Source organism: Penicillium alfredii (genome assembly GCF_028826965.1).
Source record: "Penicillium alfredii strain IBT 34128 chromosome Unknown utg000009l_segment0_segment0, whole genome shotgun sequence".
NCBI lineage: Eukaryota > Fungi > Ascomycota > Eurotiomycetes > Eurotiales > Aspergillaceae > Penicillium > Penicillium alfredii.
In genome coordinates, this window is record NW_026622706.1 from 700,322 (window position 1) to 720,704 (window position 20,383).

Consider the following 20,383-nt stretch of genomic DNA (forward strand, 5'->3'; position numbering starts at 1 on the left):
GTATTTTTGACGGCTGCTTAACCTGGCTATAGGCACGGCTACTGCATCACCTACTGCTGGATACTCCAATGAAGAAATCAAACATTTTGAGATAGCTATAATTAAACTATATCATCTAGTTTGTGTTGATAGTATCCTATATTATTCATTGGATTATGTGGTTGGTCTTAAACTCGAAACGTGAGAAGTACTCCGCTCTGCAGAACGCTGGCAGCAACTTCATCCCGTCAACTCCCCAGAATTCCGGGGATACAATTCCATCAGCAGCCATGCTGTCAATACTTCGCAAGGCACGCTTGAAGGATAAGGAGATGCGGATATTAATGCTGTATGGCTTTTTCATGGACATTGAAATCATCATGAGATACTAACGGTGGTCACAGGGGACTTGATAATGCCGGGAAGACAACGATTGTGAAGCGCATCATGAACGAGGATGTCACCACGGTCAGCCCGACCCTGGGGTTTATCATTAAAACCATTGATTTTATGGGGTGGGAACTTCTGATAAATTTATGGGGTGGGCAAATGACTAACTGGATACGCAGATACAAGCTCAACATCTGTAAGCACCTGCTGCTCAGCATTGTGGCATGGCGAACGACAGACTGACAACTCCCAGGGGATGTTGGCGGGCAAAAGACCCTCCGATCCTACTGGAAAAACTACTTTGAAAAGACCGACACGCTGGTCTGGGTTGTCGATGCGACAGATCGTCTGCGGGTGGATGATTGCCGACAAGAACTCGCGGGTCTGCTTCTGGAAGAGGTGCGTCCCCGCGCAGACCTGAACTCGGGTCCGAACTAACACACTTGTTTCTAGCGACTCATGGGAGCCAGTCTCATGGTATTCTTGAACAAGACTGATGTGGAAGGGTGCATGACCGAACATGAAGTTCGTGAGGTATGTATAATTTTTTTTTCTAATCGTGGTTTCTTATGTGTGGCGAGGCAGTGGATGTGGCGGGACTTGGGCTGATGGAACCACTACAGCGTCTCGGCTTGGATTTGATCAAAACCCATAAATGGACCATTCTCCCCTGTAGTGCGATGACAGGGACAAATCTTACTCGAGGGTTAGAGTGGGTGGTGCAAGACGCCAAAGACCGGCTGTTCCTTTACTAGCCTCGATCTTGCACCTCATGGGCAAGTGTCCGATTTCCAGGTTGTTTTGTCTTTTTGACAATACAATTTGCTCAGCGAATATTGTTCGATTTATTTATGATTATACCCACGTCTCAATAAAAAGAGAAAACACCGGGGTTGAGAAATTTCTGTCCCACCCTACCATTATACTCAACAGAAGGTCAGTCCGATTGAACTTCGCTTCTACAAGAAAATATTCCAACTGCTATGCAGCTTTCTTTTCTGGCCTAGTGCTAGTATTGCCACAAGTCCCATTTGCCTTAAGTTTGTTGTGTTGTGGACGGGTTTCACTCGCAATTGCGCAGATCTATGAGATTGTGCCATACCCACATCGACCACACCGGATCCCCTACAGATGGGACTAATTCTGTAATTAGAATTGGCGAGGAGAGAAAAGAATCAAAAACAAAAATAGACATCACAAGAAATGTCACGCAGGGTAGTGACATTCCAGAATAAAACCTTGAATTGGGTCGAATATGACTCAGAAATCGGGTCTGCCCTTGAGAGTGGCGTACTGCAAGGTACCAAGTGATCCAAGTGATACATCCAAAGTCTCCAAAACCACCTTGGAGAGTCCAAGCGGATGACGGCAGGATCCCCTGGGAGTTCCTGGGAGTTTGGGAAAAATCCTCGTCGCGATCCATGGATTGAGGGAAACCTGCGGGGTGGAACCTGAGGTGATCCACAACTCTCAACGTAAACAAACCAACACTGGCACGCCTTGGAGGGGATCCTCGGATGTAGGATATTGCAGTCTGGACTAAGCTCAGTGGATGTTGATTGTATCGAAGGTATTGACGAAGGTCATATTAGAGTAACAGAGGGGGGGAAATGAAAGAGAAGAAAAGAAGAGAAGAAAAACCCCCAGTGATGTGCGCGTCGGAGCCAATGACTTAACGATCGAGTCCCCATTTAATTTCAAGGCGGAGAACATCTCACAGCCCGAACTTCCACTCTTCCACTCTCTTCTCTTTTTCTCTCTTTCACCCCCTCCCTTTCACTCATTCCTTCGGTCGTGTTTCTTTGTGAAATCCACGACCGTGGGAGGCGAAGGATCATGACTACACCCACCAACCCTGATGGATCCGAAGATGTGAACGACTTCCTGTCGCGCATTCGAGAACTAGGCGAGCGACGCGACAAGGAAGACGAAGAACGCACTAAGAAGCTAGAGGAGGAGATTCTGCAGGGCCGGAAAGAAAGACAGGCCCGACGAGCTGGTACCATTTCCGCCCCTTCTGTGGCCCCTCCACTGGAATGATCTGGGGAGGTGGGAAAAAAAGAGCAGTGCCTCGGAGAATGTCGAACCCCGGTCTTCCCAACGGTACTGGCTGCATTTTGATGATGTGCTGACGTCTTGGCGGTATTGGCAGAGCGAGCACGATCGATTGCCCCCACTAATGATTCACCCACGCTAAGTGCCTCGCTGGGCCACCGTTCCATCGATCCTCCCGAGCAGCTCGAGCCGACTCTGCAGACACTAGATCCCGAAACCCCGGGAAGGGCTGACCGGACTCCAGATACAGCGGCGCAAGAAGACCACTCAAGGCGCGGGTCTGTCCAGGACGCAGAAATGGATTCCCCATCGCGAGCACTGCCACCGTTGTCGCGGAGCCGAACGGGGACCTTGTCGTGGCAGCAACGTCCGTCCTCGCGGGATTTCGGTAGCAAGTCCCCCGGCTCTGCATCTCCCACTCGTTCAAGCCACCTGAGGAATGCGTCGACGGCATCGGATGAGAACCAGTTGTCTCGCGCCCAGATCGCACAATCGCTCTCGTCCAAGGACCCCTCTTGGTTTCGTCAGACCCCAGACCGAGGACTTGGCTCTCCTGCATACCGAAAGAGCGAAGAACCGCCGGATCACCGCACTGACTTGGGTATGGGTCGGAGGTTGCCAGGCATGAGTCGCGAATCGACGGCAGAGCCAGAAAAGACGGATGGCGCAGAGGAGATATCACCACCGAGGACGGCTTCCACAGCTGGCGACAGCAGCCTGGACCATCGGTACTCGAGCGTGTCCTCGGTCTCGCAGGCTACTCGACTGGGGTCGCCGGTACCATTGTCAAGTGCTCAAAAGCTGGAACCTCGGCAAACGGAGCCTGCTGGCGATGACTCGGCTCCCCGTCCCCAACGCAGCGCCGCATGTCACCAGAGCGGACTCGTTCTACATCGCCCACCAAAGGCCTCGGTGGCTTCGTGCAGAGCGCCATGATGAAGCGGTCAGACAGCGTTTCGAAGCGGTGGAGCGCGCAAATCCCCCAAGGACTCAGCCGAGGCAATTCCGTTATAAAAAATCGGAACAGCTTTGTCGGCCCTAGTCTCAGTGACATGGCTCCTGCTACAACCGGCTTGCGGGATAGCCGGGAAGTCTCATCCTTTCCCTCCGAACGACCCTTTTCCAGTCACAGTGAGGCAACCGTGGCGCGCCCAACCAGCTCCACTGAAAGACCAACCACGCCTTCCACGGGGAATAATGATATTGGGCGGGCGGAGGGCAGTCCGAGCAGGCCGGCACTGTATGGTCATGCTCGGTCTGGCAGCTTGGTGAATCAAGAAACTCAAGGTTCGGATACGCCATCAAGCCCTTCGGTATCGAGGACTATGGATCCCAAGCGTTGGAGCCCTACCAAAGCCAGTTGGTTGGAGAGTGCTCTCAATCGACCTGAAACATCTCCGCGGCACAAGAAGCAACCGTCGCAATCATCTTGGGCTAGAGAGCGACAGTCCAGAGGCAGTGTGGATATGGGAAGGGTGAACAACTTTAAGGAAGTCACTCCAGTGGGTTTGATGCGAACGCCTCCGCTAGGAACCCATTTCAAGAAGCCCAGCATCACGGGGACACCGTCCATTTATGGCAGTTCAGACGCCAACAAAGCGAAAGAACCCGTGCCGGAACCCCCGGCTGCTGCTGCAGAAACCGAGAAACCGCCAACTAAGGTTGAACCTGAGAAGACCAGGGATGCGCCTCCTGTTTTGCAAGAGACTGAACCGCAAAAGCCAACGGCAGTTCCTGAGCCTAGCCCCAAGCCTGAACCGTCTTTGGAGCCGGAGCTTTCCTCCAAGTCTGAGCAATACAAGACTGAGCCTTCCCCAGAACCTGAAACATCCCGCAAAACATCGCCTCCAGTCTTGGGTGCAAAACCAAACTTGTCAATTTCACCTGTGTCTTCGCGGGAACCGACTGCGTCCAAGCCGAAGCCTCAGTCTCCTGCGATGGATCTCCGAGCCAACCTACGGAAGCGAGATACCGCCAAAGACACTGGGCCCACGCAAGAACCGGAATTCAAGAATGTATTTGGAAAACTGAAGAAGACCGAGACTCGCAACTACGTTGCGCCAGACGAGCTCAAGAGCAATATTCTACGAGGCAAAGCTGCTCTGAATGTCACAGGTGGCCCCAAGAAGACCCAGCGTGTTGATGAATTCAAGGATAGTATCTTGAAGCAGAAGGAGGCCATGAAGGCTGGTGGAGGCTCTGTTAGACGAAATACGGCAGGAGAGGACGATGCACCGCCAAAACGAACTAGTGCGGTGCCAGAGGCGATCGCAAAACGGAACACCATGACAAGGACGAACAGTGTCCGACAAAAAATCCCTTCCAACGAATCGAGTCCTAGGCCTTCTGCAGATATCGGTACACCCCGAACATCCCAAGACCAACAGCCACAGTCTCCTCCACCTCGCGAGAGCGTTAACGAAGAACCTCATGCGATAACGACGCCTATTGAGCCCGAGGCAGACGACCTCAGATTTCAGTCTTCCTTGAAGCAGGAGGAAAACCAGCAGAATTCGGTGAACTCCATCGAGCCAAGCACGGAGGCGGCACAGAAGCCTGTCACTGAGGCAATCAACTCGGTTCGTGGCTTGCCATCGGCGAATGTTGCAGAGACTGCTGGTGCGGCGTCTGTAACCCCAAGTCTGGCTGCTAAAGGGAAACTTGCAGGCCGAATCAACCCTGCCCTAGCAGGTATCCTGTCTCGAGGTCCGCCCGCCGCTGCTGAACACCCTAACAAGAAGGAGCCGGTGACGCCGGTCTCGGGAGAGGGTGGGCTTGCTTCATCCTCTACGTCTCTGACTCACAAGACAAAGGGTCGTGCCAGAGGGCCTAAGAGACGACTCCCCAAGGGATCTGCTGCTCCAGCTACCTCGTCTGCTCAAAGTACCCAGGAGGTTGGTGCCATTTCGTCTTCTGAAGTCACAAAGCCGCAAACTGCCCCCGTGTTTGTTGACTCTTCGGACAACAACTCAGAGCGTCTGTCACAGCCCAATTCAGTTCCTGACGTTGAAAACACCCGTCCAGAAAGCCCGGTCACCAGGCAGGTCCTTGGAGTAAAGACCAGCTTCCAGGATGCCCTCAATAGTGGGCTTCAGCAGGGACTTGGAACACCCTCTCCTAAAACTGCTGGGGATGTCAACGGATACGTTTCTCGAAATGTCGATCATGCGCCTCGTGGGGTTGAAACTCCTGGGGCCGTTAGTCCGTCAAGCAGGCCACTTGTGCCGCCAAAGCCCAGTTCATCGCCCTCGCCTCCGCCTTCCACGTCGAAGCCACAATGGAGCCAGCAGGCTCGGTACGCTTCGTCTTCGCCGTCCCCTCTCCGGACAAGTTTCAAAGAAAACCGGATGGAAACACCTTCGACCCCTTCACAGAAAAGCATTCCTGGTGTGACGGTAGCCGAAGTGCGAGACCCCGTCCCACGGAACTTCAGCCATCCCTCTCCACCAGTCCCTATCAAGCGTGCCGACATCTCCCTGGAGAAGCCTGCCGACCCGCACAGACTTTCTCGTAAAATGTCTGCGCCATCGCTAGTCGCGCAGGCGGCAGAGGCACGCGAGGTCATTGCGGGCTTCTTCAAGACGTCCCCCAACCCCCGAGACCGCATGGATATTGACCCGCAATTGATGCTGAATAGCAAAGCAGACGACACCAAAATGCGAACCGTGAAGCGTCACATATGGGAGCTTACGGGCGATGGCAAGCGCCAAGAGCTTCCTGTCAACCAGGAGTACATCTTGTACGAGGGTAGCATGTACCTGTGTGTGCACCTGTTCGAAGCACAAGGCGGCAACAAGACTGACGTATACCTTTGGTGTGGCGACGACGTCTCAGAAGCGGCTTTGGAAGACGCCCAGCTTTTTGCACGCAAAGTGGCCCGGGAGAATAGCTGCAAATTGGCGGTGATCCGGCAAGGCAAGGAGCCGAGGGGCTTTATTCAAGCCCTTGGTGGAATCATGATCACCCGCCGTGGGTCTAGCTCCCGTTCTAATTCATCCGCCCTATATATGCTCTGCGGCCGCAAGCACCTGGGGCAAATGGCTTTCGATGAAGTGGACTACTCGCTGCGCAACCTGTGTTCTGGCTTCCCATTCGTGATTTCCGCTCCCTTTGGCAAGCTGTATCTGTGGAAAGGCAAGGGCAGTGGGCCGGAGGAAACGGGTGCGGCCCGGCTCATTGGCATGGATCTCGGCCTGACCGGCGAGTTCGAGGAGGTTGCCGAAGACGAGGAGCCCGAGAGTTTCTATGAGGTCTTTGCGGGATCTCGGGAAGCTGCTCCTCACTTGTTGTCGGAGTATTGGAAGCTCAAACCGAAGTATGACCACTTCCGCACTCGCCTCCTCCGCGTCGATCATGAACGAGGCCAACCACATCGATTCTGGATGCGCCGTCCGGGCTCGGGCTCCCCCGTCGTCCGGCCCAATGATACAGTCCAGGAAGTTGAACCCTTCTGCTACAAGGACCTAACGGAGAAAGACGTCTATGTTCTGGATACGTTCTTTGAGATATATGTGTAAGTGCACTTCTGCCTTGTTTAGTTCCATGCCCTGACAACTTAACTCGCTTTGCTTCAGAATCGTGGGTGAGCACGCGTCTCAGAAATCGGCCGAGTTCGCGTCGGCAGTGGTCTTTGCGCACGAGTACGGAATCCTGGCCACCTCGCTGCAGGATCGACCATTCATCCCGAAGAGTCTGGTCGCGCTGGGCGGGATCCCAGACCGTTGTCAGAGTGCGTTCCGCAAGTGGGATCAGCGATCTTTGCACGCTCCCTGCGTGTTCCCTCTGGACGTAGCGATCGAGGCCATTCGATCTCAGGAGGGAAGAGACTAATCTTCGCTGCCATGTATTTGGTTTTTTTTTTTTTTTTTTTTTTTTTTGCATTTTTCTCCATTTCGTGTGCATATTTCGGGCTGTACAGACGAGCTTCCTTGAAGGAGTCCTGTGGTGTGTACCCCCTAGAGGAGCATGGCGGAGCATCTGGGATGTACATAGATCTTCGAGGGTAGCATCGCATCAGGTGGCTTTAGCAATGATTTTGTTTTTTTTGAAGTGTGAAGGTCAGTCCACGAAAAAACTGATCCGTCCGGGTTTCCCGCTTCGGTCGTTTACAGTCTTACGCTATCATGGGATGCATGGTGATTTCTGCAGGGCAAATTACCAAGCAATTCACTTGATAATTCAGTCGGAAAAGAGCTCCGGCCACGCCCAGAGATGCCACAGCGTGAAACCAGATCGAAAAGCAAGTGGGGGAAGCTCCGGATGTAAAGGTGGGTCGGCAACTGAACTTATCGCGATGTCGCCATCTACTTTTTTTAGCGTCCGTTTTCTTCCCTCTTCCCTTCCCCCTTTCTCTTCCCTGCCCTACGTTCTTTTCATTGACTGAATGTGAGATTGGGCAGATATGCCGTGACCGTCTCTGGGAGAATTGGCCTTCTACCACCATGGACCCCTCCATCCTCCACGAGCTGTCCCGGCTCGACCCCGCGGTCCCGTTCCGCGCATCCACCCACCACCTCCATCACACCTGGGCGAAGACGTTTTTCTCGCGCCCGGAGCTGTACCTCCGCCCGCAATCTGTGCCGGAGATCCAGCAGCTGGTGACTTTGGCCCGCCGCTGTCGCCGCCGCCTGGTTACCGTTGGCAGCGCCCACTCGCCCTCCGATCTAACCTGCACTTCGTCCTGGCTCGTCAACCTCGATGACTTCAACCGCGTACTGCACGTCGACTCCGAGACTGGATCCGTCACCGTCGAGGCGGGGATTCGATTAAGCGAATTGGGGGTCCGACTCGAGGAACATGGGCTGGCACTGGCGAATCTGGGAAGCATCGATAGTCAGTCGATTGCGGGCGTGATTACCACAGGCACTCATGGCAGCTCACTACGCCATGGTCTGCTCTCGGAATGCATCGAGGCCCTGAGTCTGGTGCTGGCCAATGGCCAGCTGGTGCGCTGCAGCACGACCAATAACCCGGCGTTGTTCCGTGCCGCGCTGCTGTCTCTGGGAGCCTTGGGGATCATCGTGGAGGTGACCTTCAAGGCGAAGCCCTCGTTCAATATTGCCTGGCGCCAGGAGCGGTATTCGCTGGCGCGGGTGTTGAATGACTGGTCCTCCGGACTATGGACATCCCATGAATTCGTCCGCGTCTGGTGGCTGCCCTACGAGAAGGGCGCGATTATCTGGCGCGCCGATAAAACCGACCTTCCGCTGCGCGCACCCCCGAAGAACTTTTATGGCGAGCGCCTCGGCTACCACATCTATCATAATTTGCTCGCACTGTCGTCCTACTTCCCGCGCATCCTGCCGTGGGTGGAATGGTTTGTCTTCGGTATGCAGTACGGCTTCCGCGCGGGGTCGGTTGTGACTGAAGCTGTCGAGCCGGCCCGCACAGGGCTACTGATGAATTGCCTGTTTTCGCAGTTTGTTAATGAGTGGGCGCTCCCGCTTGAAAAGGGCCCCGAGGCCATTGGCCGTCTGTCGGCGTGGTTGCATGGCGACGCCGAGACTGCGCGCATCCCCTTCCCCGTGCAGGGCCTGTGGGTGCACTGTCCCGTCGAGGTGCGCGTGTCGGACTCGACGCGAAACTCCAACCTGCGGCCGTTCCTGGATCCGACCTGCCGCGAGGGCCCCACGCTCTACCTCAACGCGACACTGTACCGTGCGTATTCTCGCGACCCGCCGTGCCGGGCACGATACTATGAAGCCTTCGAGTGGCTCATGCGGGACATGGGCGCCAAACCCCACTGGGCGAAGAACTTCACCACAACGGGCCCGCACGAGCTGCGCGAGCGGTACGGCCAGGACATGGACGAGTGGTTGACGGTGCGACAAGAAGTTGACCCGGATGGCATGTTCGTGGGTGAATGGCACTGCCGTCACCTGCCCCTGACGCCTGCGGACGACACACCTGACCCAAGGGAGCGGCTGCCCCTCTTAGAGCGTGAGCGCGAGCGTCGCAGGCCCGACATTAGCGGCGCCGGCGACGGGATCGAGTGGGTGGGCGATCGACGGTGGAAGACTCAGCCTGCGCAGCCATTCGTGGACGAAAAGTCGACGTACGAGTTGCCGCCCGACCACGCCCCTAGTCCGCCAACTACGGCGACCAGCGAGGAAAGCTTTGATTTGCTTGCCAAGGGTGAAGCCAGTATTCTGCTCCCCGAGGGATCAGGTCGGTCGCAACGAGCGTGAGAAAAATAATAATTTCAAATTGCATTCAAACATCGTTCAGGCCAACACCGTTGGGCTGTGGTTGGGTGGAAGGCCGGGTCTCTTAGTGTGTCCTGCTGATCGTCCCTGACAGATGACGAGGCCAAGACTCATAGAACGCCATGCTGATGAGAGAAAAGAAATAACTTGATTTCTTCTTCTCCCCAGCTACGAAAATCCTCAAGGCCGCCATTTCTTACGGGATTTTTTTCGATTGGGCTGTCTGACATGTTGATGTTGGGCTTCGAGGATGTCCGAAACGCCGCCCCTTTTTATTTCCCGCTTGTCAATTATTTACATCTGGTCGTTTTGTTTTCCACGATAGAAACGTCTTTTTTTTTTTGCCTCGTGCCTATCTTCCTCTCCCATCCCCAATCTGTCGGTGAGCTAGTGGCGTGGACTGCAGACCGATGCAGGTGCGGTTGCATAGAGGGCTTCTCTTGACCGCAAGACGACGAGAACTATGAGACTTGATGACCAGGTGGATACACCTGGCATGGATGCATTGACAGAGAGTCAGACTTATCTTGGCTTCTTTGTGTCTTTGCCTCGGGTTTCTTTCAAATTGTATTCTGATCCTTGTTCCCCTCCCCCGGTTTCTTCCCCCGTACACAAAAAGGGTTCTAGACACGGTGTCTATATACACCGAAGGGAGTGAAGAGGACCAGGATTCAGGATGTGTAGAATCTCAATGGAAATCAAATCAAATCGAAGCCAGTTGGATCAAGCAGTCCTACCCAGATCGACATTTTTTTATTATTATTTTGTTTATCATTCCTCGGGGAGGGTTCCGATTAGGGCTGCGTCTGAGGTTCAGGTCGGGATCTGATCTCGTGCACGGGAATGGTCAGGCACTTGTCACGTCTGTGCGGGTGCTACACGGCGTGCCGGGGTTGACTGGTGCTTGGGGATGTAATTTCTAGGTAGAGAGAGAGACATTGTTATTACCTTGCGCGAGGATACTATGTAGATGCTGTCAGAGGAACCTTGGAAGTAAGAGATTCGAAGACACCTCGAACTTCCTCGGTATCTTCTAGGTAGGACCACGATCTACCTAGGAATCCCCCCTCGATCTCGGCCAGATCAGATCTCTTAGATTATTTCAAATATCCAAGAATACTTCTCTGCCTTGTAGCGGTTATTTGATTCTGCGGTCCCACGTTGGAGTACATCAGGTGATACACATAGCCCTCTCTCGCCACATCTTTCTCTCGCTCTCCCTCCCCCCCTCTCTCTTTCTATCACTCAAATGGAATGATGTTAAGCCGCCCTGTCTGTCTCTGTTGGCTCCCGGCACGTGTTGAACAGCGAAGCCCGTGCATCGTGTGACGAGACGTTACGCCATCGCGATTCCTCGCAGTGCGGGCAAATCACAGTGGCCATAGCGGGGGGGGGGGGGGGGGCGCGTTGACCCTGCTCGCTGCCCAAATGACCAGGGCCCGGGGTGGGTTAGGGATGTAGGCAGACAGAGGAGAAGGAGGAGAAGCTCCCCTAGCGAACCTGCTTTTGCCTGGCTCTGCTCTGACGGCTCGGACCGTGCTCATCTCTAGTGTTGACTAGACGCGCGCGGGGTTACCTATCACAGCCCCCCTCAAGTCAAGAGAAAGTGAGAGACAACTCGCTGCGACATGGAATCTCCACGTCACCCCCGGTATCCCTCTGCCCTCTCTTTGCCTCTCTCTCTGCCTATTCTCTACCGGCCCTTAACCCGGATGCGGGTCGACTCTGCAACGCCTGCAACCTGGGATAATCATGATATCAATGTGGGATGGCAGCTGAGCCTCTTTTCTCTTCATCTTTCTTTCTTTTTTTTTATCTTTCTCTCCCTCTCTGCCTATCTCTCAAATTACACCCCATCTACGCCATTCTCTTCTATCTTCTGCTGGCTTTAGCTTCTACTGTCCCTGCATTGTGATTTCTTCCCTCCCATCCCTCCATCTCTGAGCTTTTGCTCTATATCGTTGCTTTTTTTTTTTTTTTTTTTTTTTTTGCTGTGGCACTCCCATCCAACATGTGGCAGCCAAAGCTTCGCCCCAAGGGCTTTCCGCACAGCATCGATGATATCGCGGTAGCTGCGCTATCGGAACTAGAACACCGGTCCCGGACTGGAGACGACAAGCGAGACCAGCGCGTCTTTCGGGTCAAGCGCAAGCATGTCCTCAAGGCATGTGATCGCTGTCGCGTGAAAAAGACCAAGGTTTGTCTGCCTGCGGTGACCTAATGCTATAACATGCTCATGTGTATACTTGATAGTGTGATGGGAAGCAACCCTGCAATCGCTGCTCGGTCTACAATCACCCATGTCTATTCCGCGAAAGAAAGGCCGCACAAACCAAAGTATACTCTCGAGGGTGAATATTCTATGAAGCCAATATTTCTTATGGAATACCATTTAGCTAACGATAGCCTGCCTCGACAAGATTTGTCGAAATGCTCGAGTCCCACCATTCACTGGTGGTCAAGGCCCTCCAGAAACTATATAAATTCTGCATCAACAACGAGGGTTTCCCCGGCGAGCCACTAGCCGAAGCCCCAGACGGCTATCCGCTGACCCACGCAATCCTCGACCGACTCGGGCTGATCAAACAAGCCGAGGAGAACGCAGACGAGCCAGACGAGGACTCGGAGGATCTGCGTTATCTGCGGCTGTTGTCGACATCCACCGAGTGCAGCGCCACGGCAGAACCGTCGCCGGAGCCCGCAACTCCTCCCGAACCCTCGTCGGCCGTGCTCTCCCGCTCCTCGATCTCCAACCCGATCCCGACCCCGATGACGGGCCGCAGCGGCCACCCGAGCTGGCAGTGGGATCTGCAGTCCGTTCATCATCCGCATCCGCAGAACTACGGGTATGCCGAGACGGGGTACCACGAGCTGCTGCCCACGCCGCGCTCGTCTTTGGGCGCTGCTGATCTGGCTCCCGGCGAGATCCCTCCTCATGTCGAAGTGCCCTCTGCACCGCTGTCCGTCCAGCACGCTGGTCCTCATGACCCGTCCTTCCCTTATTTCCTGGATGGGTGCTGTGACCTAATGGACGCGCCACCGGCTGCGAAGTCTGCGGCTGTGCGGCTGCCGTCGGGGGTTATGCCTGATGCACATCAGTCCCATCATCTGTCGGGGAATCTGTCTGGTGACATGCTGAGTGACTTTCAGTTCTCTATGCAGGAAACCCCGTTCTATCCTGGGTTTACGCCGGGCTGGACCTTTCCTTCGGGATAGATGAGATGTGTTGTCAACCTGGGCATGATCATCTTTTTTTTTTTTTTTTTTTTTTTTTCTATTCACCCCCTCTTGATTATTCTTTTGATTTTATCCCCACTCTACTTTCTACCCCCCGCTCTTCTAGTAAGAGCGTAGCTGCAGTGCAGCCTTATTTCTTATCTTCATTTCTTGGTCATATATTATTTCTATACATTCTTTTTACTTCTTCTTCATTTCCTCTCTTTGATCTCTTGGTATTTCCCTTTGCTTTCTCTCTAATTTGCAATTATCCAGAGAGAATGAGAACGAGAAACAGAGAGAGAATCTCTTACTCTTCTTCTTCTTCTTTTCTATCGTTTCTATACCCCAACCCTGTTGCATTTGCATTTGAATTTGCATTTTGATTTGATTTGATTTTGACGAATGACCTAGCTTGAGCTTTCTGGATTTTCGGCGGTGTTCAGACATGGAGCAATATGGACACAGGGGATATCCTGGATGTGCATGGCTCTTTTTTTTTATTTGGGTTCCTTCATTCTTGAACTCGGGAGCTTTTTCTTACTCTATCTAGTTTGATGTGAAAGAGTCGAGACCCGTCCTATCAATTTAGGTGTCCCCTTCTTCTATGGCTTTGCTACATTGCTAGCAGTCTGTGCCAGTGCCTGGGTTGAGTAGATGCCAGCTATTAGATATGGATATTGATAGAAATGTACGATATGATCATACAGTGTTTAGTTTATTCTATCTACATAAGATTCTAGGTACCATGATCAGACCTACTGGCTCCAATCCCTTGATTCCCAACAAAAAGTACGAAAAAGAATGTGTCAGACAGAATATAGAATGCATACATCATGAGTACATCCCACCATCCCACCATCCAGGCAACTGAACCCCCCATCCATCCCACAAACGTCACACAGGCCCTCCATCCGGCATAACCCCAGGAAGTCGCAGAACACAAAAGCAAGGAAGGGAGTAGGAAGGGCGCGGGAGAATAGGACAGTGGATTGTCTGTGGGTGGCTGATTCGAGGGGGCGCACAGAAACAGGTGTACATAAGTGTAAGTCTCTTGTGGGAATACAGCAGAGCTTCTCCGTCATAGCTCTTTATCTTGCTCTTTTGTACACTCCCTTTGTATCACACATATGCATCTATGGATTGCACTCTTGGTCGTTCAATGCCGGGGAGGTAAGTATCTACGGGTATCTATTTGTTTTCTGGCTATTTACTGTACCTAGAGAATGGTGTGCTTTTGTATTCCCACGTTCTATTTCCGGAGCTAGACGGACCAAATACATGAAAATACACAGTCAACAAAAAAAAAGAAGAATATAGGGTGTAAAAAAAGGGAAAGGGAAACAAAAAAAGAAAAATGCAAGTCGAAGAACATCAAAGACCCCGAAGAAGCTGTCCAATAAACAAGACAGACAAGAAACAAGAAGAAGAAACAAGGCCAGACCCTCCAGGGACGTTGCACGGTCCACCGCGCAATCACTCAGTCAATGCAAGGGAAATCAAAATCAATCCTCGACATCCGTTTCCGTGTTGGTGTCGCTGGTCTCGGCGGCGTCGCCGTCGGTGTCACTCTCGCTGGAGTCGTCGGAATCCCGTCTAGTCTTCTTCTTGGGGGGTTGGCCGGTCTTGAGGGCGTGCATTTGGCCGGCGATGGAGTCTACAACAACATTAGTGTTAGTATTTGAAAGCAATATCAAAGTGAATCAGAATGACACAAGATCAAGACAAGACTTACCCTCGTCCGGTTCACTGATATCATCCTCCTCGGCCACGTCGGCTGCCTTGGCCGGGTCGTCGATGTGCAATGTGATCTCCATCCGGTGATCAAGGCCCAGGTAGCTGTCACAGAGCATGTGCAGGGCGAAGGTGAAGTCGCCGACCTGCGGAGGGGCCTGGAACTGCATCTTCAGAGTCTGCACATTGAACGTGGGCTTGCCAGCCTCGTCGAACAGCGGCTTGTCAAAGGTGGTGAAGGTAAACGGCGGGACGGCCATCTTGCCCTGCTTGGTGTCCGCCAGGAAGATGTGCCAGCGCGGAGAGTGGTCGCGGGCCAGGTACGGCGCGTGGGCCAGGGGCGGCTGAATGGTCTCGATCTTGGACTCTACCTTCTTGCCGTTCGCAAGCTTGGATGTGCGGTTCTTGGCCGGTTTGCGGCCCATAAGAGCGTCGAGGTCGTCCTCGTCAGGGTCGATGTCTTCGAGGTCGAGCTCGCTCACTGCCGGCACATTCGTGCAGCCAGGCGGGATGAAACGGGCCTTCACCACCAGCTGTACCAGACTGCTCGGCGTGATGAACTTCTCGCCCATGACCTTGAAGAATGCGCGCGAGATGTCGAGGACAGGCAGTTGCCGTGCAACCGCGACGGCGTCAGTATATTGCTTCTCGGACAAGAGGCCGGCGCCCACGGTCAGACTGCGCCGTTGGTCCTCCGGGATCTTCATGAACCTTTGAACGGTAAAGTGTTCCTTTGCATGCTCGCCCTCCACAGATTTCACGACCGCGTCCGTGAAGTTAGGAAGTTGCAGCAACGGCGACGAACCCGGAGCCACGGCCTGGATGAGGTTCTGCGACGTCTGGAAAGCGCCGAGGATAGGTCGAAGGTTACCAAAAGCGAGAGAGATGGCGCTGAATGCTTCAGTCAGGGAGAGCGCAACGGGAGCGGCTTCGTATTTTTCTGTAGCAAATGGTCCTGGATCAGTTCTGAACTCTCAATTTTTCAAGAAACCCATAAAAGCTCACCTGCGTCAAGAGAGGCATCGCCTAAATCGATGCGGCCCAGGTAAGCCCACAGCAAAGCCAAAGCCTTCCGGCGAGAGGAGCTGTCCAGTTGCTTGAGAGTCTCGCGGTCCTTGGCAGACAGGAACGAGTCGTCTGCCAACACCCGCTTTTCCAACTTGGCCAGTCCAGACTCGGCCTGGACACCCTTGAGCATCTCCTTGAACTCTTCACCCGAAGACAGAGCTCCGATGATGCCGCCATCCGTGATATCGTCCTTGTATTCGCGGAAGATATTTCCGGCGCTAGCGACGAGAACACGCTCTTTCGTGTAGCGCTGCGAGCCATACCACCATTTTCCGACAATGTACGGCAGAAGAACACCCAGCAACACGCCATAGACCAACAAGACATATTTCCCGTTGCCTTCCATGACAATAAACTGGGGAAGAGCAATACCAATGCTGAAGCTCTGTTTGCCATCAGGGTGGCCATACTGGAGGTAGTTGTTGCGGATCTCCTCGTCGGTGAGTGCCTTGTAGGCCTTGGTGAGCTCGACAAAGCGGTCGTTGAGGGTTTCAATGGTTTCGTTCTTGGCGGGGTCGGGGCGGATTTTATCGGGGTGGTAGATGAGGGAAAGGCGTTTATAGTGGCGGGCGATAGCTTTTTCGTCGGCACTCTGGGCAAGCATTATGAGTTTTACAAGTCTCTTGGATATCACACGGAAGACAAGCACAACTTACCCTTGAGACGCCCAGAACCTCGTACGGATCGTATACCTTCTGCACGGTCCTGGCCGTCACGATGATCAAATAGACCATCCATGCCATGACCAGATACCCCACAATCACCGTCACTATGCGCTTGATCCGGCGCTCCTTGCGCAGGCGTTTGCGCTTTTGGCCATCGATGAGATCGGCATGTTGGGGTTTGAAATCGGACTTGATGCGGGGAGCGGTGTTTTCTAGCTCTGTTGACGGCGCGCGATCGTCAGCATGGACCTAAAGGAACTGGGTTACTGCACCGAACTCACCTTTGCTGGGTCGGAGGAGGTTATAAGTGAGAGGGAGGGTAACCAGGCCGGTCAAGGTGAGGATGAAGAAGGGGAAAAATTGACCCTAAGACCGGTAGTCAGTCAGCGATATCCTTATACTCAAATCCGAAGCACAGTTTTTCCCTCACCTGCTCATCATAGGTATAGTCTGACGACATGATGCGGCGCGGTCAGAGTACAGACAGCGGTGGCCGCCGTCCGCGGAATTTAAAGATCGTTGTACTGGGCTATAGGGGGTGGCCACTCTGGACAGACAAGAAAAAGGGCAGAAGAAAATAGAAAGAAAAACCAGGTGAGTCAAGTCTCGGGGCCCAGGAACATGACCGGTCGAGAAACAAAGGAGCGTAGGGAGAAACACGAGCATCGCACTTCCTGATCTGGTGATGACCGTGTCCTCAAGCCGACCGCCTACGACTACGGGGATTTGTCCGGCAGTTTCCTGTGGCGCAGGCGGTGAGTTGTTTACTTTTCGCCTTTTAAGATTCTATCCAGTCCAGTTGTGCTTAATAAATAATTTTTGAATTCATGGTTCTTTATACATGCAGATCTAATTTTCCAGGAGCTCAGGCTACAGACCATATACACTCCTACAGTCAAGACAAGAATCCAATATTTTCCAATCGAATCCACTGTATGCGGCTGCCAATAACCACTTTCTTCGCTCCAATACCAAGGAGCTGACAGAACAGATGCTGTGTGCAAAAAAAACCATAAACCATTGTCCTTGGTTACCGTCACCACAGGTCTTCTCGCAAGGGAACTCAAGCATCGACAACCCTGCCAGTATACTGACCAAGTCGGACACGAACTCAACCAAACAATCAGAACTGTAGAATCAGTAAACGCCTCAAGGTTCAAACATGTTCATGGCTTCCAGAGGCACGGCGGAATCAATCAACCAGAATATCCACATGGCCGGGTCAAGATGGACCAATCCGATACCTTCCAAAGGCATCTTCATTGCTGCAAGTCGGGGACCCGGTGATATTCATGGGATCTGGCGTTCTCGTCTCTGCGGGGACTGCAGATTGCAGTGTAGGCGCGCTGCAGTAGGCAGAAGACGTGGGTGGGCGTCATCAAGCCTGGGTTCGATGGCTTTTCGTTTTTTTGATGAAAGCTGATAAAAAGCATCGCAAACTGACAGTTTGGAGGTTTTCGTTTTTTCTTTTCTTTTTAATATTTCGGCCGGAAGAGTTGGCAGCTGAAGGAAGCATGTACTGAGGAACTGCTCAACGCATTCAGTCTCCGAGGGCGCTGTCTCGTGCTCTATGGGGGCTTGAAGTCAGAAAAATGTATGTTTTTGTTTATGACGGGGAAGTCATGGCTAACTCACGAGTCGATATAGTCGAGGCCACCAAAGTACTCGAGCATTCGATCACAGAGACTTAAATCGTCGCCCGGCTCACCACCGAACAGACGACACTGCTCCGTCTCCAGCCCGCTAGCTTCCAACCGCGAGGTGCGTTCACGTGTCTGCCATGCCGTATACCCAGAGTGCCAGATCGGGGCGAGGGTGACGGGAGCCGGCGATCCACGTGAAATGCATGCAGCGAGAGAGTTGGTGCCAGCAGGCAGTGATTCACAGGAACTGTTTGAGGGAATCACCACAAGGGATGCCGAGGCGTGGTTGATAAGATTGACAGCAGTAGCGTCTTGAGTGAGACTATTGCGTTTGGAGCGAGGACGAGTACGGCGTCGATTATGCCTCTGGCCCATCCTTGGGAGGGATGAGTCAATGGCAAAAGAAAATGGGAGGGGAGGGATTCCCCGGCCGAAATGAGTCAAAAGGGAGATAAATCAAGGAACTTTTGTGAAAAGAGGAAAGAAAGAGGAGAGAGGAGAGTGACCATCACCTCCTTGAAGAGGGTGAGATGAGGTACTGGAAGGGGAGGGTTCAGGATGAGCAGGGGTGAGGACCTTTATATGTATACAGCCCACACCCTTCTATGAGTCGGGTGAGTCACGTAACAAAGAAGGGAAAAGGGCAGAGACCCACTTTAGAGTGGAACCATCCGGAGAGCAGATCACCTTATGGCGCTAGGAAATTGCAAGCCGAAGACGTGCTGGGCTGCGTCAAATGTCCGTTGCCTGACGCTATTTTGCTGGTTAGGGCTTGGGACTCGCGTGATTACCTGAGGTTATTTCAACACTTGATTATATGGATGAGCATTAGAATGAGGTGATTGTCGACATGCGCCGAGAAAGAGAAAGACACTAGGTGAGTTGTCACAGAAAAAGAAATAGAAAATAAGAATAAAAATAAAAATAAGAATCCTACAAAACAAAGAATCGGGGAGGGCAAGCCCGAGACCGAGCAAAGTTGAGTGCCGTGCGGACCGAGCGGCGATCACATCAGGCGACCGGAAATTTCTGTCGGGCTCCGAGATGCGTCATGGCATTTGCCTACAATTACAAAGCTAATGGATTTTCTCTCATTCCTGGCTGCCTGTCAAGGCTACTAGGAAAAAAAGAAGAAGAAACAAAAATAGTAAGGAATGTTTAAGGAAGGTGTCGGATTTAAGACATTCCTCTCAGTCAGGCTTCTATACAGTTCCACGCGTTCCATTACACCGCCATGCACCCAAAGCTCAGACATGAAAATTTTTTCCTTTCTCCTGCAAGGAATCTCAAGAAGGCGCAACCTAGCCAAACGCAAACATCTTGATCTCAATGCTCTCCCTCGCGGGAGAGTCCACAAAATCAGGGTCCACAAAGGCACTATGCGGCAGGGTCAGACCACCCTCGCCGACTCTGGCGCTATCGAACTGCGAGAAAACCACCGGCTCGTGGGGCTGCTGACCGCTCAAGTAATACCAGGTCTGGGTGTTGTCGAACACATACTTGCCCAGTTCATTCCAGCCGTGGGGCAGGATTATGCGGTTGGCGATGCTGTCCCGGCGCCAGTCTAGAGTTTGCCAATCGCAGACTGCGAGCGGGTCTTTCTGGACTGCTTTCAAGGGCCGCCAGGCGTTGATGATTCGCACGCGACCTCGCAGTATACTCTCGCGCTCGGCGGCTTCTGGGACTACTGTCTCGAGGTGGTGTAGGGCGCCGGTCGCTGTAAAATCGGAATGCACGCTGTGCGCGGGCGCGCGGTTGTTGGCTAGCAGGGCGTTGTCGGTTGCGAGACATCGCACTCGGTGGGCGAATGTAATCGTCCTCGTGGCGCCGGTACTGGATGTCCTTGCTCAGTGATCTTGAGTCTTCCAGGAGTCGTTCTTGGCTTGATATACTAACATTCTTTGAACCAGTTCTTCTGTCTTGGGGATGATGACCTTGTCAGCATATCCTGACTCAGAGATCTTGTCCATGGCCGGGATGTCATGCTGCACATATTCGAAGCCATTCTCTTCAAGTGAGAACTGAGACTCTTGCCCGCGGATATCGTGGATGCGCACGGGACGTTTCTCATCCATCTTTGCTGCCGCGGCCATGCACTCCTCGGGTTTGCTGGAGGTGAAGTCGATCACCATGCACTGGTTTTCTGGTCGTCTCCAGAAAATGAGTTCCGTATCCACATGCTTGACTAAATTTGGGGACTCTCTCAAGTTAGAATCTCCTTGAGTGGTTTCCCGTGGTTTCTCCATGCTTGGAGCAAATCTGCGGGAGTATCTGAATCACTAGAGTGCAATACCCCTGCTTCTACAAGCACTCCGTTGCGGGGGAGGGGGGCCAAGGTTATTTAAATCCCCGGGGCATTCGGCAGTTCAAAATTCCGGTCCAAGTGCATAAATCATTTCACAAAGACTGTGAGACAGAAAGAGCGAGT

At 53.0% G+C, this 20,383-nt stretch overlaps 7 protein-coding genes across 7 annotated transcripts; 4 read left to right on the top strand and 3 right to left on the bottom strand.

The window, feature by feature from the left end:
* Positions 1-155: 155 nt before the first annotated feature.
* On the top strand, positions 156-1,124 carry NUU61_006181 (ADP-ribosylation factor-like protein 2; the record flags this gene model as incomplete). The annotated part of the gene is made up of 6 exons (XM_056656709.1): positions 156-328; positions 384-494; positions 549-565; positions 623-768; positions 823-903; positions 993-1,124. The coding sequence occupies 6 exons, from the start codon at positions 156-158 to the stop codon at positions 1,122-1,124; spliced, it is 660 nt and encodes a 219-aa protein (XP_056509509.1).
* Positions 1,125-2,205: 1,081 nt separating this feature from the next.
* Positions 2,206-7,254, top strand: NUU61_006182 (putative gelsolin repeat protein; the record flags this gene model as incomplete). The annotated part of the gene is made up of 4 exons (XM_056656710.1): positions 2,206-2,368; positions 2,522-3,201; positions 3,285-6,937; positions 6,999-7,254. The coding sequence occupies 4 exons, from the start codon at positions 2,206-2,208 to the stop codon at positions 7,252-7,254; spliced, it is 4,752 nt and encodes a 1,583-aa protein (XP_056509510.1).
* A 611-nt stretch (positions 7,255-7,865) lies between these two features.
* On the top strand, positions 7,866-9,611 carry NUU61_006183 (D-arabinono-1,4-lactone oxidase; the record flags this gene model as incomplete). Its single annotated transcript, XM_056656711.1, has 1 exon — positions 7,866-9,611. One exon carries the CDS (start codon positions 7,866-7,868, stop codon positions 9,609-9,611), a length of 1,746 nt encoding a protein of 581 aa, XP_056509511.1.
* A 2,029-nt stretch (positions 9,612-11,640) lies between these two features.
* Positions 11,641-12,845, top strand: NUU61_006184 (Zn(II)2Cys6 transcription factor domain-containing protein; the record flags this gene model as incomplete). The annotated part of the gene is made up of 3 exons (XM_056656712.1): positions 11,641-11,826; positions 11,883-11,966; positions 12,036-12,845. 3 exons carry the CDS (start codon positions 11,641-11,643, stop codon positions 12,843-12,845), a joined length of 1,080 nt encoding a protein of 359 aa, XP_056509512.1.
* A 1,505-nt stretch (positions 12,846-14,350) lies between these two features.
* On the bottom strand, positions 14,351-16,772 carry NUU61_006185 (J domain-containing protein; the record flags this gene model as incomplete). Its single annotated transcript, XM_056656713.1, has 6 exons — positions 14,351-14,502; positions 14,581-15,519; positions 15,585-16,239; positions 16,304-16,530; positions 16,594-16,678; positions 16,743-16,772. The coding sequence occupies 6 exons, from the start codon at positions 16,770-16,772 to the stop codon at positions 14,351-14,353; spliced, it is 2,088 nt and encodes a 695-aa protein (XP_056509513.1).
* A 1,171-nt stretch (positions 16,773-17,943) lies between these two features.
* NUU61_006186 (uncharacterized protein) lies at positions 17,944-18,330 on the bottom strand (the record flags this gene model as incomplete). The annotated part of the gene is made up of 1 exon (XM_056656714.1): positions 17,944-18,330. One exon carries the CDS (start codon positions 18,328-18,330, stop codon positions 17,944-17,946), a length of 387 nt encoding a protein of 128 aa, XP_056509514.1.
* Positions 18,331-19,256: 926 nt separating this feature from the next.
* NUU61_006187 (uncharacterized protein) lies at positions 19,257-20,201 on the bottom strand (the record flags this gene model as incomplete). The annotated part of the gene is made up of 2 exons (XM_056656715.1): positions 19,257-19,788; positions 19,852-20,201. The coding sequence occupies 2 exons, from the start codon at positions 20,199-20,201 to the stop codon at positions 19,257-19,259; spliced, it is 882 nt and encodes a 293-aa protein (XP_056509515.1).
* Positions 20,202-20,383: the final 182 nt, after the last annotated feature.